This window comes from Prionailurus bengalensis, chromosome B2, assembly GCF_016509475.1.
Source record: "Prionailurus bengalensis isolate Pbe53 chromosome B2, Fcat_Pben_1.1_paternal_pri, whole genome shotgun sequence".
Classification (NCBI taxonomy): domain Eukaryota; kingdom Metazoa; phylum Chordata; class Mammalia; order Carnivora; family Felidae; genus Prionailurus; species Prionailurus bengalensis.
The window spans coordinates 119,706,912-119,725,076 of record NC_057349.1 but is presented as its reverse complement, the minus strand read 5'-3'; the positions used below and the strand labels follow the sequence as shown (position 1 = coordinate 119,725,076).

The following is an 18,165-nucleotide window of genomic DNA, read 5'->3' as shown; positions in this document are numbered from 1 at the left end:
TGCCTGGCTCTTTTCTGAGGATTACTTTCTAGAAATGGAACTACAGAGTTAAGTGACATGTATGATTTAAATTTAATATAAATATTTTAGTTCACTTCAGAAAGGAGGAATTAAACTATATTTTTCCCAGATGTATAGGAGCATGTTCAACTCTTATGAGGGTGCATAATTTCCCACACTCTAATTAACATTGGGTTTTATGGATCCTTCTAATATTTGCCAATTTGATATATGAAACTCTTGGGGCGCCTGGGTGGCGCAGTCGGTTAAGCGTCCGACTTCAGCCAGGTCATGATCTCGCGGTCCGGGAGTTCGAGCCCCGCGTCAGGCTCTGGGCTGATGGCTCAGAGCCTGGAGCCTGTTTCCGATTCTGTGTCTCCCTCTCTCTCTGCCCCTCCCCCGTTCATGCTCTGTCTCTCTCTGTCCCAAAAAGAAAAAAAAAAAAAAAGAAAAGAAAAAAAAAGAAACTCTAATACATTTTTATTAGTATTTTAATTATTTGTATATTTGGTATTTTAATGTATTCGTTAGTCATTTGTATTTTCCCTCTATAAAATCGTCTATTGACATGTTTAGTGTAGTATTTGTCTATGTCTTACTGTTTTGTAAAGGTTTTTATGTTTTGGAAGCTATTAACCCTTCTTCATCATGTAAACTGCCAATAGTTTTTTCAGCGTTGTCTTTTTTTTCTTAACGTGACTTTGTTTTCTTTTAAAGTTTAAAAAATCTTAAAGTAGTGCATGAATCCCTGAGGGTTTTCTGTTATTATTTCACCAATGAAAAATTATAAAAGCTTTATTTTCTTTAATTTTTATAAATCTGATAGAAATCCATTTTGATTTTATGAAATACATGAAGCAGGATGCTGAACAATATTTTTATCAGAAAGTTAAATACCACGTCAACATTTCTTTTTTTAAATATAATTTTTAGTGTTTATTTTTGAGACAGAGAGAGAGACAGAGTGCAAGCAGAGGAAGGGCAGAGAGAGAGGGAGACAGAATACGAAGCAGGCTCCATGCTCTGAGCTGTCAGCACAGAGCTCAATGCAGGGCTCGAACCCACGAACCATGAGATTATGACTGGAGCTGAAGTCGGTCGCTTAACCAACTGAGCCACGCAGGCACATCAACATTTCTTGAATCCTTTTCCCATAAACACAGTGTTACTTTTTTTTATCATGGAAAACATATAAACTTTGGATACTGTTTAATAGAAAAAAAATGACATAAATTTTCCTCCATGGTGATTGAAAATAAAAAAATAAACCTCGTGATAAGAAAACTATCATATCAATAGATAATCACTGTTGAAGAAATTGTGCCATCTGCTCATGATTATTCCCACATTTACATTATATGCCCCCAACATATAAAATATGAGTCTTGTCCCGAGTTTGAAATAGCTCACCTATACGGTTGAGAGACATCTTAGAAGCTTCAGAAAACTGGCCCCCACCCCCCCACCCCCCACTCCAAGAAACAAGCTGTTCAAATGAAAACAAGTTAACCCAGTTCAATAAAAGGCAGGAAATACAAGACACTAACAGGGAACATGGGACCGGGAAATCTTTCACAGTGAAAGGAAGGTAAGAAAGGAACGTGAGTCCTGAAAGACAAAAACGGCAACTGACAAAGCACGGAAGTGCACAGATTTAAGGACCCTTGTGCCAACCATTATTGAGTAAATACATTTCTATCAAATGCTTAAAGATGTTCATTTCACCAAGGAGGTAAAAGCCTATAGGGTATGCTACTAAAATTGAGGTACCATTTCTCCGCCTTCATTTAAAATGTCATTTTAATGTGCTATAATTCACACTTATAATTATTAGGAAATTTGCAACACGTCACCAGATTGATGTCTTTTTTTCTCAAATTAACAGTTTAGGTTAATTTAGAAATTAAATTTGTGGTCGATGAATGCTCTTTGACTTATAAGTTTTTCCTGCTCTCCCAAACCAAGGGTAAAGTAAAGCATATATCAAAGAATTTAGAGCAGAGTTACAATAACCAACCCAATAAAATATCTCATAACACATGAAGGTGTCATAAACCCCTAAAAAGAATCAGTGAATGAATCAATTGCATGTGGTAATCATGAGACCAAAAATGCTACACTGTGCCAGGGTATCAGCTGTTTTTCTCTCTTTTAGCCATCTTAGCCTCACAAGTTCCTGATAATGATTTTGTTTTGTACTAATATTTTCAATTTCTTTAGTATGTTTTCTAGCCACAAGAAAAATATTACTAGATGTAATATTAAGAAAGCTAAATGTGAAAAATAACAGAAATTCTATCACTATCCAGAATTGATTTATAACAAGCTGGCAACCATGTATGGAACAGAGGGCACTTACTAATTCTTTCATCCCATCCTCAGAGGCACCCACTGTATACACTGTATACAAGAGGCAGGATCCAGGAGCTGCTGAAGCAAATTCCTGACACAGACACCATGCAGACATCCAGCATAATAGATTTCACTGCTGCGCCAAGTTTTCCTTTGGGAAAAGCAGCAAAACAAAGCCAAAAACAAACAAAAGAAAAGCAAAAACAAAAACAAACACAAGACAACAACCATGTGAAAGCTAACCACAGAGAAATTTTTGACAAGTTGGGAGAGAGCGGAAAACTTTCCAAGGAAAAGAGGAAAGAATTTTTTTTTTTTAAGGTGTTTTCAGGCTACGAAGGAAAGAATCAATGAAATAAAAGAGCAAAAGGGAGGGAGGAAAGTGTGTGCAGAAAAGGAGGTATGGTGAGCTCTGTAGCCGTTAACAAATGGGATTTGACATTTACCAGTCATGCAAATTGTTTTTTGGGAAATGATAAGGAAGTGCACCGTTAATACTGGAAAGCATTGATTTATCCTGTTAAATTTGAAGAGTAAATGGTTTTCTCTCTTCATTAATAGTCTTACTTGCTTTTTACCAACTCATGTCATATGGAAATAGTAAAGATTGAACTTCGTCAGTCCAAATGCTTACATTTGTTCAGAGAACAAATTCATGGTGGCTGAACTGTCCTCGAAAACCCAACCACTCATGATAATTTTTAAGGCCTTCCTGAACCACGGGTAAAATAAAGCATAAATCAAAGGGTTCATGGCTGAATTATAATAAGCACACCAACAGCAAATCTCATAGATGTAGGCAGGGGTTATGAAGCCCATATAAGCATCAATTAATGAGTCAATACTGTACGGTAACCATGAAATCATAAATGCTACCACAGTGATACCCAGGGTTTTTGCTGCTTTTCGCTCTCTTTTGGCCACTCTGGATTTGTAACTAGCTGATGACAATTCTATTTTGCCCCCAGTATCTTCGATCTTTTTAGCCTGTTGTCTAGCCACAAGAAAAATATTGCTATAGAGAATTATCATAACGAGGGTAGGTATAAAGAAGGATAGAAAATCTATCAACACCCAGTTTTGATTTACAACAGTCTGACAACCTCCTACGCAGTTGACGGCACGAGATAAGTCCTCCAGCCCATCATCATAGGCACCTGTGTAGAACACAGCACCACTGTATACAAGGGGCAGGATCCAGGAGATGCCGATGCATGTCCCCGACACGGACACCGTGAACTTGGTAGGATAGACCAGAGGCTCAGTAACAGCGATGTACCTGTCGATGGAGATGAAACACAGGTGGAAGAGAGAAGAGTAACAAAATGCCACATCACAGCACGTGTGGAAGGTACAGAAACTCGGCCCAAAGTACCAGCAGCCCTCCACAGACCTGACCATGCTGAAGGGCATGACGGTCACCCCCACCAGAAAGTCAGCACAGGCCAGAGAGGCGATGAGAAAATTGGTTGGCGAGTGCAGCTGCTTGAAATGCAGGATTGAAATCACCACCAGGAGGTTTCCAAAAACGGCCAGCACAGCCCCCAAGCTGAACAGTGTGTAGAGAATGAGCCGGGGTCCGGGCGAGTAGGGGGCTTGCGCGCAGGATCCGGTCACGTTCTGGTAGCAGAGCTGCTCAGATGCAGAGGAGGAAGAGTTGGTGCTCATGGTGCATGTGGAGACGTAAATACGCCAGGTTGTCTAAAGAAATTATCAGATACTATTACTAATGTTTTTCCTCCTTCCACTTATTATTATAAATCTTAAATGCTTTCTATATGACAAACTAACATTGAACAGAATTATATTGTAGGGGCACCTGGGTGACTCAGTCGGTTGAGCATCCACCTCTTATTTTTGTCCAGTCGTTGTCTGGCATTTCCTAAGTTTGAGCCCTGCGTCCCTTACTTGGGGTTCTCTCTCGATCCCCCTCTCTCTGCTATTTCCCCCCCTCAGGCTTGCTCATGCTCTTTGTCTCAAAATAAATAGACATTTAAAAATTATATTGTATAAGGTTAGTGGTGTTAATTTCAACTAAATAATGCCTGGTTTCTTTAACTTGATAAAATCCCCTTTTATTCATAAAAAATATGGTTTTCTTTTTACCTCTAGTGTTCTTCTTTGCAACAGCTGCTGATATGGGATGTAACTGTGGAGTTGAAGGATCACCTCCTCTTTATCTCTGTGTTGTCTGACCTGTGTTACTAAGACATGCAATCCTTCCACATAAATAGACGCTATCAATGGGGAAATCCCTGCATGGAATCCCTATAGTATAAGGTGTGAACTTGGAAGATTATTTTCAACAGTGATGATTAGGAAAGGTATTCTATAAAACAACTCTTAACATTAAATTAGCTTAGCCATCACGCTTCTTGGGTCAAAGATTTCTTTTTTCTTAGACTTGAATCTTTCCCCTATTGCCAGTCCTGATGAGGTACCTCTTTGGATTTTTGTACAGAGACACAATATGGTGTAAATAGTGAGAGTTAATACTTGGCTTTTTCTCTCTTGGCAGGAGCCATTCTTGTATCTGCACTGGCTACCAAGAAACAAAAAAAGGTAACATACATTAAGGACGGCTTGAGGTTGGTGAAATACATCACACACAAGCATTAAAGAACAGCATGGTATTTAGACACACCAGCACTTCTGAGGTACTATGACTATCAGTGCTGGTAGAAAGGAGATCGGTTCTCTGCTCAGACATTGTCACTGGAAGCATATCTGTGATGTCTCTGTCCACGTGATAAATGGGCAGTGAGCCCTCTGAATACACACATTTGTGGTTCTAACTGATAGAACTTTGGTTCCGATGCTGAATGAATTCAAATAAGGAATAATGACCAGAAAGTTGGAAAATGGGAACACAATTCCTTGGTAATTTCCTAGCCCTGCAATGTTGAACTCCACAGAGCATTACTCAGACTTCTCGAAGAAATGTTCAAGACTCTTGCCACTGCAGGGATGTGACCTACACATGTGTGAACTTGCTTTTCAAATTATGAAGTGCCACAGGTATTATTATTAATCCATCTGTCCATCTGCTTCCTAATCTAGAAAATTAGATTCTTTCTAATATTATTTCTAATATTTCCTGAGAATCTGGTTTTGTGAAATAATAATAATTGTTTCCATAGGCAAAGGTCTAGGCCAGGCTTTCTCAATTTCAGCACTGTTGACATTTGAGATCAGATAACTCTGATGTAAGGATCTGTCCTGTACATTGAACAGGATTTAGCAGCGTCCCTGCTACTAGATGCTGGTAGATTTCAGTAAAATTTCCCCAAGAGCGTAAATCAAAAATGTCTTCAGACATTGACAAGTGCCCTCTGGAAGATAAATGTCTCAATGACCTGCCTATTGAGAAACATTATTCTAGGCAAAAAAAAAAAATGATACATGATGCACACATTTAGGACAGAGAAATAACTTTATATCTCCCTTCATATTCTGAGATATATTCATTCATTCATTCATCAATTCAATATATATTTGTTGAGTGCCAGGAGTTGGGTGAAAAGCAATGAACAAAGGAATGAACAAAAAATCTGGGTACACACAATCCCTGTCTCATGAAGTTTGCAATCTTGAGCCGGAAACAAACCTTAAGCAAGTAAACAAATAAATGGATATATGAATACAAATTGTGAAAAGTAGTAAAAAGGTAAAAGACAGTAGCTCATGATGCAGGAAGCCCTTAGGCAGGTGTGGATAAAGAGGTCTCTTCAAACAGGGTAAGGCAAACAAGCTACTTCAATATTTACAGAATTTTAATATAATATATATGGGGGAAAAGGAAATGAGAACAGAGCAGAACAATAGCTGGGGTTTTCTGATGTTTTCTAGCAGAGGGTAGCTTAATAAGAAAGGAATATTATGTCCAAAAAAGAAAAAGGCAGAGAGACGAGAGACAGAGACAGAAGCAGAGAGACAGGGATGAAAGTCTTGTTGTGGTCTGGAAGCAGGAATGAGGGGAAGACCTGATGCTTGTTCCAGGAAGAATCTGTACAGTAGCCCAGATCTCCGTACCTTAGTTTATAAAACAAAGAGCTAGACATCTTCCAGTTTTCTACCGCGTCTAATTTCTAATTATTCCCTCTTAGCTAATTCTTAGGATATTCAGTTAGGATTTATATTCTTCCCCTTTCCACCTGTCCCCCACAACTTTCAGGGCCCAATTTAGGACAGGTTTATAAAATGCTACCACAATCAACAGGATCAAAACAAATTCAGAGTGTTACATTTTTTGAGCCAAGGCATAACAGAGGAAGATCTTAAAGTAGGTGCCCAGCCCCACGCCTTCAGCTCCCTTGACTGGACCCAACAATTTCTAAAATATAACCGAGAGACCAGAGAGAGGGGGAAATACCTTGTATGGTAAAATACTATTTCCAGAATGAAGAAGTATGGATGAGTGAAAAACTGTAGATTAAAATGTTACACCAGAGCAAATCAATTACTCCTTCTGATGTCCCCGTCTCCCCAAAGAACTTTGCACTTTTCTTTATGATGCTCATACTTGCCCTTGGTAGAAGGAAAGTCCCGTGTTCCAAATGGCTCCCAATGACCTGAATACAGAGGTGGGGCCACAGTCTCCTCTGTAAGGAAGAATAGTTGGTGTTTGCTGCACTTACTCTCTGTCTGCCTGGCTATGAATAAGATTCTGTTGTTGAACAAATATGCTACCTTGGCCTTCTACTCACTTCTTTAAGCCTCAGGCTCCTCACTTAGGAAACAGAAGTAATAACATTGGCCCTCTTACAGGGTTGTTGAGAAGACTGAGGGTGCAGGTAAGGGATCCCATGCACCCAGTGAGGGCTCCGTGACATGGATAAATCATTATTAGGTTGAAATTGGCTTTATTGTTATATCTTTCCAGTTCCAGAGCCCACGTGTTGCACACCAGACAGAAGTACTTAATAAATGTTCACTGATGCAAAGGCCAATAGCAAAGGCAGCACACAACCAGAATAAGTTCACAGAAGAGAATAATGAGGGAAGTAGCTGGTTTCTTTATAATGAAAGTTTTTAGAAACTTACAAAAAGAGAACAATATGTTGATCTAGGAAAGGAAGTGGTAAAATTAGATGATTTGTCTAATTTTGAAAGGCACTAAAAAAAAGACAAGTGTAAATGTATTAAACTAGATGTTGAAAGTGTTTATTTGAATCCAGAAGCTTTATGATATTCTCCAGACTTTGGTTTTAGCTTCCTTGTTCTTAAAATGAGGCAGCAGGATGATTCTCTAGCTTGCAGAACAGGATGAGAAAAAGTTACTCTACTGAAACCACTAGAATCAAAAGAAATTGATGATATTCAGTGTTGGAACTGAAGAATTGTGGGTAAAATGATACTAAACATTCTAGGGTGCCTTTAATCATCTGTAAAATCCAATAAAGATAAGAGTTTCTTACAAACACAGTATAGTCAGAAATAATACACTATTTCAGGAAATTTTGCCACTTCATAGCATTTGTATAATAATAGGAATGATGTGCTGGTAGATAATGTTGATTTACATTATTCTAGAAATTAGAGAAAAATAGCAAGTATTATTTTTATGTATTCATTCCTACCCCAAAGATATGATGCCCCAGTTTTGAAATCTTGGTGTCTGATTGCCCCAAACCTAAAGCTAGAACAGAATCAAGTAGTTTAATTGCATTGTGCATGAGAGGTAGAGCACCTTCCAGTCTTACTACCAAGAATAAGTCTTCATCTCCGAAATAACTATTCCATCCACTGTTAATTGCATAGCTAATCAGTTTCCCTTTTCTACCAAAACCAAATCTATGGGTCATAATGAAATACACTTACTAGGTTCTGTCTTATTATCATGTTATGCCCTTCATTTCAGTTTTATTTGACACATTTTTTGGATTAAATTTTATTTTATTCCATTTTACTTTATTTTATTCGATTTTATTCCAATATAGTTGACATATGGTGTTATATTAGTTTCATGTGTACAATATAGTGATTGAACAATTCCATACATCATGGAGGAACTCATCACAAGGGTACTCCTTAATCCCCATCACCTATTTCACCCTTCATCCCTCACCCACCTCCCTTCGGTTATTTATAGAGAACATCAGTTTGTTCTCTACAATTAAGAGTCTATTTCATGACTTTCTTTCTCTCCTTTTTTTTTCTTTGCTAATTTTTTTTGTGCTTTAAATTTCACAGATGAGTGAAATCATATGGCATTTGTCTTTCTCTGATTGGATTATTTTGCTTAATATTACACTCTCTAGTTCTATCCATGGTGTTGCAAATGGCAAGATTTCTATCTTATTATAGCTGAGTGATATTACATTGTATTTGCATGTGGTGTGTGTGTGTATACCATATCTGCTTTATTCATTCATTTGTTGATGGACACTTGGGCTGCTTCCATAGTTTGCCTGTTGTAAATAATGTTGCAATAAACATAGGGGTGCATGTATCCCTGTTAATTAGTGTTTTTGTATTTTGGGGGTAAGTACCCAGAAGTGCGATTACTGGATTGTAGGGTTGTTCTGTTCATAACTTTTTGAGGAAACTCCATACCGTGTTCTGCGGTGGCTGCACCAGTTTGCATTTCCACCAACAGTGCAAGTTCCTTTATGTGCACATCCTTGCTAACACTTGTTGTTTCTTGTATTTTTTTATTTTAGTCATTCTGATAGGTGTGAGGTGATATCTCATGTAGTTTTGATTTGTATTTTCCTACTGACGAGTGATGTATAATATCTTTTCATGTGTCTGTTGGCCATCTGGGTGTCTGCTTTGGAGAAATGTCTGTTCATGTCTTCTGGTCATCTTTTAATTGGATTAAAATCTGAATGTGTATTCTCATATATTTAATATAATTGTTGATGTATTTGGGTTTAAACTAACTAAATATATTTTTTCTTCACATTTTTTCGTTGTTCTTTTATGACTCTGGACTCATTTTAAATTATTATTTTTTAGTATTCACCCTTTTTCTCCCATGAAATTATAAATTGGACTTACTTATACTTGTTCTGTTGGAATCCTAGAGTTTTAATATGTATCCCTGATTAATTAAATTCTCCAGTAAGTTAATAATTTTGCCATTCCAGGGCAATGCAAAAGATTGCCAGGCATTTCAATATATACTTTAACTCAATTTGTCTTGGCCATTTTATTGCTACCGCGGTCATTTATTTTAATTCTGCGTATAATTTAAGTCAAAAAGACATTTATTTTTACTTTTAGCATTCATTTTATTTTTCCGGTATTGACACTCTGTGGCACACTTCGTTACTTCCCACACTACAGTGTTTCCTCTGGGATTATTTTCCTTCTAGGTTGAAAACTTTTAGAGACGCCTGGGTGGGTCAGTCGGTTAAGCGTCGGACTTCGGCTTAGGTCATGATCGCACGGTTGGTGAGTTCTAGCCCCACATCGGGCTCTGTGCTGACAGCTCAGAGCCTGGAGCCTGCTTCGGATTCTGTGTCTCCCTCTCTCTCTGCCCCTGCCCTGCTCATGCTCTGTCTCTCTCTGTCTCAAAAATAAATAAAAACTTTTTAAAAATTAAAATAAAACACTCCCTTTAGTTTTTCTCTTTGCGTGGGTATGCCGGCAATGAAGATTCTCGGGTTTTATTCATCTAAAAATATTTTTACTTTGCATTCAATTTTGAAAGGTATTTATGCTACCTTCAAAATTAAGGTTGTCAGCTATTTGTTATAAAGGCGTTAATGATCAGGGCACCTGGGTGCGTAAGTCGGTTAAGCGCCCAACTCCTGATTTCGGTTCCGGTCATGATCTCACAGTGGTGAGATCCAGCCCACTTCGAGCTCTGCGCTGAAAGCACGGAGCCTGCTTGGGATTCTCTCTGTCCCTCTCTCTGCCCCTTACCCGCTTGTCCTTGCTCACATGCACACACTCTCTCTCTCAAAATAAATAAAGTTTAAAAGTAAAATTAAAGAAACAAATAAATAAAGGCTTTAATAATAATACTGAGTTTCATCCAAGTGTGTTGGGAGCAAATTTACCAAGGAGATGAACTTAAAATGTGTCTAGTAGGTTAAGAAGAGAGATTTATGGTAAAAACAGTATATCCAGAGGCTCCTGGGTGGCTTAGTTGGGTAAGTGACTGACTTCAGCTCAGGTCATGATCTCGTGGTTCATGGGATTGAGCCCGGCATGGGGCTGTGTGCTGACAACTCAGAGCCTGGAGCCTGCTTCTGATGTTGTGTCTCCACCTCTCTCTGCCTCTCCCCCACTCACATGCGTGCTGTCTCTCACACACAAACATAAATAAACATAAAAAAAAAACAGGAGGATATCGTCACAGAGGACAATGTGCACTAAGGTGTGGAGAGGGGAGAGGACATACAATATACACGGTGACAGGTACATTTCTTGGCTACCATTTACTGAGCTGTGCTACAGTGCAATTTATTTTTCTGTAATGCTCTGTTTTAAAAAGTGTATTTATTTATTTTGAGAGAGACGGAGACAGTGTGAGTGGGGGAGGGGCAGAACTCAGGAAACTGTGAGATCATGATCTGAGCCGAAACCAAGAGTCAGAGGCTTAACCAGTCGAGCCACCCAGCTGCCCCTTGTATTACAATATTCTTAAATCTTGCTTAGAGGCTCATAGCCCACCAGGAACAAGAAACATCCCAGTAAGTTTAGGGATTCTGCTCCTTCCTCCCCCCCCCCACCCCCACCCCCGTCCCCCGCCCCGGGGGTGACATCAAAGCTCCAGGGGCCTTGGCCTCCACAGTAGCATCTATGGGTGTTCTGTGAGGTCTATTAAGGAATCCGTCTCCCTGCCTCTAAGGAGCAGACCCAGGGGCATCCCCTTCAGGAAGAGAAGTGCTCCTTCCAGCCTGCTGGGAAGCTGAGTCTCTCAAAGCAGGTGATGGACTGAACATCTGCACTGTTGCTGTTTTCGCTTTTCAAGAGGGGACCTAAAGCGTAGAAATAAAATACAAATGACAGAAGGAGAAGTGACTGTTGCTAGCTCCCATAGCTCCTGAATATAGCACATTATTAATATTAGAGGGGAAGAGTTCGAGAAACTTAGAGATCTGCTGCAAAACAAACAAACAAACAAAAAACCAAATGCTTAACAACATTAAGATGTAATACCTAAGATAATTGAATCACTTTAAGATGTAGTCCCTGAAATATACCAACGCAGCTACAATTTCATTTCTTTAGGAAGAAAAATGTAGCAGAGATATATACTCAAAAGATCTTCCCCTGAAATAAAACAAGCAAATACATCGATAAACCTAACTTCAATGCTCAGGTAAAAGTAGAGACATGCGGGTAACATCTCTTTTGTTTGTTTATTTATTTATTCATTTACTGTAATATCTATTTTAATATTTTCATCTCATTTTCATACATTAAAATGATAAAGATAAATTACAAAGCAAATTCTCCACCCCACCCCACCCCCCACCAGATACATACTGTCTATTACACATAAAGTTACACTTTGTAAAAGCATGTAGGAAGTGTATCCATATATGGGAGCATATATCAATTTATACAGAACTCATTAGTGCTTTTTTTTTTTTTCTTGACAGAGAGCTTGAGCAGGGGAGAGGCAAAGGGAGAGGGAGAGAGAGAATGTTAAGCAGGTTCCATGTCCATGATCTCTCGATCACGATTTGAGCTGAAATCAAGAGTTGGATGCTTAATCAACTGAGCCACCCAGGCGCCCCTTGTTAGTGTTTTTTAATGGCATCAAAACATCCCATTATGTGGTTAGAGCATAGTTTATTGAATTCAGTCCACACTGCTCCTAGATTATTCCAAGTAAAAATTAAGAATTATACAGTAAATGTCCTTGTGATGTTTGCTTCCTTGACTGACTTTTTTTTTTTTTTTTTGGATTCCTTACTAGAAATGACAGGTGTATTTTAAAATTTATAAAAAAAAATTTTAATTCCCCTGATACTAAGGGGGAAACTGATACTAAGTTGTATTCTTGTGAGATGTATGTGAGCAAGTTCTACTTTCTCGAGAGTGCTCAATTTTCCACACCCTAATTGTTATCAGGTATTTCTTATTCTTCTAATATTTGCCCACTTGATATATGAACCACTGCCACATTTTAACATTTTAAAATTATGGGTACATTTGGCATTTTAATGTATTTATTAATCATATTTTTTTCCTCCGTAAAATTGCCTATTTATTTGTATGGGAGGTGTTAAGCTATGCCTGTGTTGGAAAAGGCCTCTATGTTTTTAAATCTATTAACCTTCCCTTCACCATGTTTGCTGCCAGTAATTTCCCCAAATTTGCCTCCCTCCCCGCAAATTTGTCTTTGTTTTCTTTTGAAGTTTTAACATTAATTTTTTTTTTATTTATTTTTGAGAGAGAGAGAGAGAGAGACATACAGAGCACAAGCAAGGAGGGAGGGGCAGAGAAAGGGGAGACACAGGATCGGAAGCAGGTTCCAGGCTCTGAGCTGTCAGTACAGAGTCTGACCCGGGACTCAAACACACAAACCATGAGATCATGACCTGAGCCGAAGTCGGACGCTCAACTGACTGAGCCACCCAGGCGCCCTTGAAGTCTTAAAATTTAAATTATGTGCAGAAAGCTACAGGCGGTTTCAGTCAGGGTTCCTCCAGTGAAAAATTATAAAATATTTTCTTTGACTCTTCTAACATCTGAAAGAAATTTGTTTTGCTTTTGTGAATGGCATGACATGAGATGTTTAACAATATTCTCCAAAGAGCTTTAAACCATATCATCCCTTCTTGAACAGTTCATCCTTCTAACATAACTTATATTGTTATTTAGTTCACCAACAATGTACCACTCTGGATAGTGTAATAAAGAGAAAAGAAAAGACAGAAAACGGCCCTCCACAATGGCTGGAAGGAAAAACAACATACCTCATGGGATAAGAAACAATCACATAAAGGACAATCTCTGGTATGCATTTTACAAGGTCTGCTCATAATTATTCCACAAAATATCTCCAACGATATAAAATATGAGTCTGGCTCTGAGTCTGGAGTGACCGATGTGTATGGCTCGGAGATCTCCAGGAGCTACAGAAAGATGGGCCCCCAAGAAACAAGCAGCTTAAAATGGAAGTCAAGCACACGGAGTCCAGAGAAGACAGGGATGGGCGAGATTTCACTGGAAACCTTTGAAAGCGGCTTAAAGACAAGGTTGAAAGGGAGGCCTGGACATGAAACATAAGTAAGAACTGACAAAGCAGGCAAGTGCACAGATTTGGGGAAACTGGGAAATATAAACTCTGTGTCAACCATTGTTTAGTAAGCACATTTCTGTCAAATACTTGAAGATGTTTAGTTCACCACGAAAACGAAGCAGAAAAGTTATGCCCCTGAAATTGAGGTACCATTTTTCCTCCTCAATTTACTGGGTCATTAAGTTCCCAATATATCAATAAATTCCTCAATTTGAAATTTAGGGTTTTTTAGAAAACAAATTCATAGTTGATGAACTGTCTACTCTTAATGCTTGACCACTTATAATGAGTTTTATTGCTCTCCTAAACCAAGGGTAAAATAAAGCATAGATCAAAGGGTTTACAGCAGAGTTGTAATAACCAAGCCAGCAAAGTATCTCATAGACATAAGAAGGTGTTACAAACCCCCCAAAAGAATCAATGAATGAATCAATCATGTACGGTAACCAGGAGATCAAAAATGCTACCACCGTGATACCCAGGGTTTTAGCTGCTTTTCTCTCTCTCTTACTCACCCTGGTTTTGTATGTCCCCGATGCTTCTGTTTTGCTACTAATGTTTTCAATCTTTATAGCCTGTTTTCTAGCCACAAGAAAAATATTACTGTACAGCACCATCATTACAAAAGTAGGTGTGAAAAATAATAGCAAATCTATCAAAATCCAAAATTGATTTATAAGTGGCCGACAACCACCTACGCAGCTGAGGGCACTTACTAATTCCTCCAGCCCGTCATCATGAACACCTGTGAAGAACACGGCACCACTGTATACAAGGGGCAGGATCCAGGAGATGCCGATGCATGTCCCCGACACGGACACCGTGAACTTGGTAGGATAGACCAGAGGCTCAGTAACAGCGATGTACCTGTCGATGGAGATGAAGCACAAGTGGAAGACAGAAGAATAACAAAATGCCACATCACAGCACGTGTGGAAGGTACAGAAACTCGGCCCAAAGTACCAGCAGCCCTCCACAGACCTGACCATGCTGAAGGGCATGACGGTCACCCCCACCAGAAAGTCAGCACAGGCCAGAGAGGCGATGAGAAAATTGGTTGGCGAGTGCAGCTGCTTGAAATGCAGGATTGAAATCACCACCAGGAGGTTTCCAAAAACGGCCAGCACAGCCCCCAAGCTGAACAGTGTGTAGAGAATGAGCCGGGGTCCGGGCGAGTAGGGGGCTTGCGCGCAGGATCCGGTCACGTTCTGGTAGCAGAGCTGCTCGGATGCAGCGGGGGACGGGTTGGTGCCCATGGTGCTGCTGCAAACAGCTTGCAAACGTGGAGAAGTTCTGCCCTTGGCCAGTCGCACCCAGCAGAGCGGTTTCTTATTTCCTAAGGCAGAGAAAAGGTCCTTTGCAACTGCCTACCTTTGTTATAGTTATCGGACAATATCTCCATGGCCTGTCACATACTCCTATTAATTTTAATGTCTGAACACTTGAAGTAATGTATTCAATTCAAATGTTCAACAAATCTTAGCTTGATTCATTGTTACCATTATTTTGCTTACCTTAGAATATACTTGGAATCCATTTTCTAAGTGCAATTGTTTAATTTCAAGTACATCTTTTACCAATTTGCTAATCCCAAAGATTTCTTCTTGCCTTACAATTTGTCAATAATCTTTTATTTACCTGGTCGTGATACAGGGATATTTCTCTTTGTCAAACGTTAGTGAGATATGTGTGATTTGTTATCTATCGGTTACCTTTTATTACACCCACCCCAAGACTGTCTGAAGAGTAATGACAAAATCCCCAGAAGCACTGCTGAATCCCACACCCCAAATCCACACCCAAAAGCTAAGGTGGAATCCCTGTAGCGTAAGGTGTGAACAGGGACAAGAAACTTATATTTAATTATCTCCACTAAAGTTTATGTTTTGCTGTAGCCTCAATGCTAAAACTCCCAGAGACAATTTGAAAAAGGAAAATGAGAGAAAACTCTCACTCATAAGCAACGATGCAAAAAATCCTACACAAACTGTTACAAACTCAATCCAGAAATATATAAAAAAGATCATACATCATGATTCGAGTTGATGCCAAGAATGAAAGTTTGCTTTGAAATTAGACAATCTATTAATACAAATCAGCATTGTAACAGATTAAAATCTAACAATCATCTGATGAAGTGAAAAAATGTATTTGATAAATTTCAAACTGTATTCATTACTAACAAGAAAAATTCTTAGCTTACTCTAAAAAACCAGAGGTCTTTTGTACCTGTAGAGGTCTGTACAAAAAGGACCTATCTCTGGGGAGCCTGGGTGGCTGAGTCGGTTAAGCGTCCGACTCTTGATGTCGGCTCAGGTCGTGATTTCAAGGTCCATGAGTTCGAGCCCCATGTCAGGCCCTGTGCTGATAGCTCGGAGCCTGGAGCCTGCTTCGGATTCTATGTCTCCCTCTCTCTCTCTCTCTGTCCCTCCCTCACTCATGCTCTGTCTCTCTCACCCTCAAAAATGAATAAATGTTAGGGGCGCCTGGGTGGCGCAGTCAGTTAAGCGTCTGACTTCAGCCAGGTCACGATCTCGCGGTCCGTGAGTTCGAGCCCCGCGTCAGGCTCTGGGCTGATGGCTCAGAGCCTGGAGCCTGCTTCCAATTCTGTGTCTCCTTCTCTCTCTGCCCCTCCCCCGTTCATGCTCTGTCTCTCTCTGTCCCAAAAATAAATAAACATTGAAAAAAAAATTTATAAAAAAAAAATGAATAAATGTTAAAAAAAAATTAAAAAAAAAACAAAAAGGACCTATCTCATATGATACACTCAATACTGAAATGTGACAATATTCTCTTCAAGATGAGTAAAAAGGTTTAGATGCTTTAGTAAAAGATTCAGGGAACATAAGTTCTCCCAAGACGCCCATAAATCTGCCTGCGGTTCAATCATTTGTGTAATGCAATATTTATATTTGGTCATTTATGAAGCATCTATTTGTGCAAGGTCTTCAACATACAGGAATAAACACAAAATATCTTCTTCCCTTAGGGTGAGTTTCCATGTTAACGTGAGAGACAGACATAACATAACAATTCACTGTGCTTCCAGCTAAAATTAACACGTGTAAAATCACAATGAGATACTGCTTCACACCTGCCAGAATGGCTAACATTAACAACTCAGGAGGCAACAACAGATGTTGGGGAGGAAGCAGAGAAAGAGGAACTTTTTTTTGCACTGCTGGTGGGAATGCCAACTGGTGCAGTAACTCTGGAAAAACAGTATGGAGGCTCCTCAAAAAATTAAAAACAGAACTACCCTACGACCCAGCAACTGTACTACTAGGTATCTATCCAAAGGATACAAAAATGCTGATTCGAAGGGGCACATGAGCCCCAATGTTTATAGCAGCCCTATCGACAATAGCTAAATTACATTACGGAAAGAGCCCAAATGTCCATCAACTGATGAACGGATAAAGATGTGGTATATATATACAATGGAATATTACTCAGCAATCAGAAAGAATGAAATCTTGACATTTGCATCAATGTGGATGGACCGAGAGTGAGTGTATTATGCTAAACGAAATAAGTCAGTCAGAGAAAGATAATGTCGTATGATTTCACTCATATGTGGCATTCAAGAAACAAAAGGGGAAGGGAAGCAAAAACAATATAAAAACAGGGAGGGAGACAAACCATAAGAGACTCTTAAATACAGAGAACAAACTGAGGGTTGCTGGAGGGCTAAATGGGAGATGGGCATTAAGGAGGGCACTTGCTGGGATGAGCCCTGGGTGTTACATGTAAGTGATGAATCACTGAATTCTATCCTGAAATCATTATTACACTATATGTTAACTAACTTGGATTTCAATAAAAAATAAAATAAAATAAACACATTTAAAAAGTGTAAAGTGAGAAATGACATCAACAACTAATAGAAGTGGGGTGAATAAATAGAATTCACTGAGGGTATAAATTTAGGGCCCGGATAGAAGGATGAGGAGGAAAGGAAGGTACTAATGTAAAGAACAGGGAAAGATTCAGATGTTGTGCACAGCTTTGTACATCCCAATGATCATTTCAGATTTTATCTGATGACTAGTGCGTGGAGGTAGAGAAAACATACATATTAGCAGGTGAAGATCTCACCTACCACAGAAGGCAGTCTTCTTGGTTTTTTGATAACATGTCTTTAACTCTCTTGTAAGCCCCAATGTCATGGCATCCCACTGTCTTCTTCCAAGCTTTCCTCTAAATTCCAGGGTCCTATGCAGTCTGCCTCGATGCTGCATGCATAGACTGGGATTGTCTTTGTAGGTGTCCTCTAGGATAAAATGGCCGTCTATCTCATAATGAAAAAACATATGTTCACAGGACCCTAAACTCTGAATAATGTGCTTATCAATAGCCCCCCTCTAGACTATGAATCTGGCAACCTCTTACACTGCTCCAGTCCATCCAGGTGTGGCTCAGTGAATGGCATGCTGTTTTGGCTTTTTCAGAATTCACAGCCTCATCAGTCTTTCCTCTATCCCCAGGAAAGAGTTCCACTTTCATTGAGAGTAAGTGATTAATTGAGAGTCTTAAACCTGAGTCTCAAGCCCCTTCCTTTTCGGTGTCCTTGACTCAGAGATTTGAGTTACATCAGAGTAGTC

At 39.3% G+C, this 18,165-nt stretch overlaps 2 protein-coding genes across 2 annotated transcripts; both read right to left on the bottom strand.

Annotated features, from left to right (window-relative positions):
- Nucleotides 1-2,982: 2,982 nt before the first annotated feature.
- On the bottom strand, nucleotides 2,983-4,020 carry LOC122489024 (trace amine-associated receptor 6). Its single transcript, XM_043590534.1, has one exon. The coding sequence runs from the start codon at nucleotides 4,018-4,020 to the stop codon at nucleotides 2,983-2,985; it is 1,038 nt and encodes a 345-aa protein (XP_043446469.1).
- A 9,759-nt stretch (nucleotides 4,021-13,779) lies between these two features.
- On the bottom strand, nucleotides 13,780-14,926 carry LOC122490540 (trace amine-associated receptor 6-like). Its single transcript, XM_043593195.1, has one exon. The coding sequence runs from the start codon at nucleotides 14,815-14,817 to the stop codon at nucleotides 13,780-13,782; it is 1,038 nt and encodes a 345-aa protein (XP_043449130.1). The 5' UTR covers nucleotides 14,818-14,926.
- Between the last annotated feature and the right edge of the window lie 3,239 nt (nucleotides 14,927-18,165).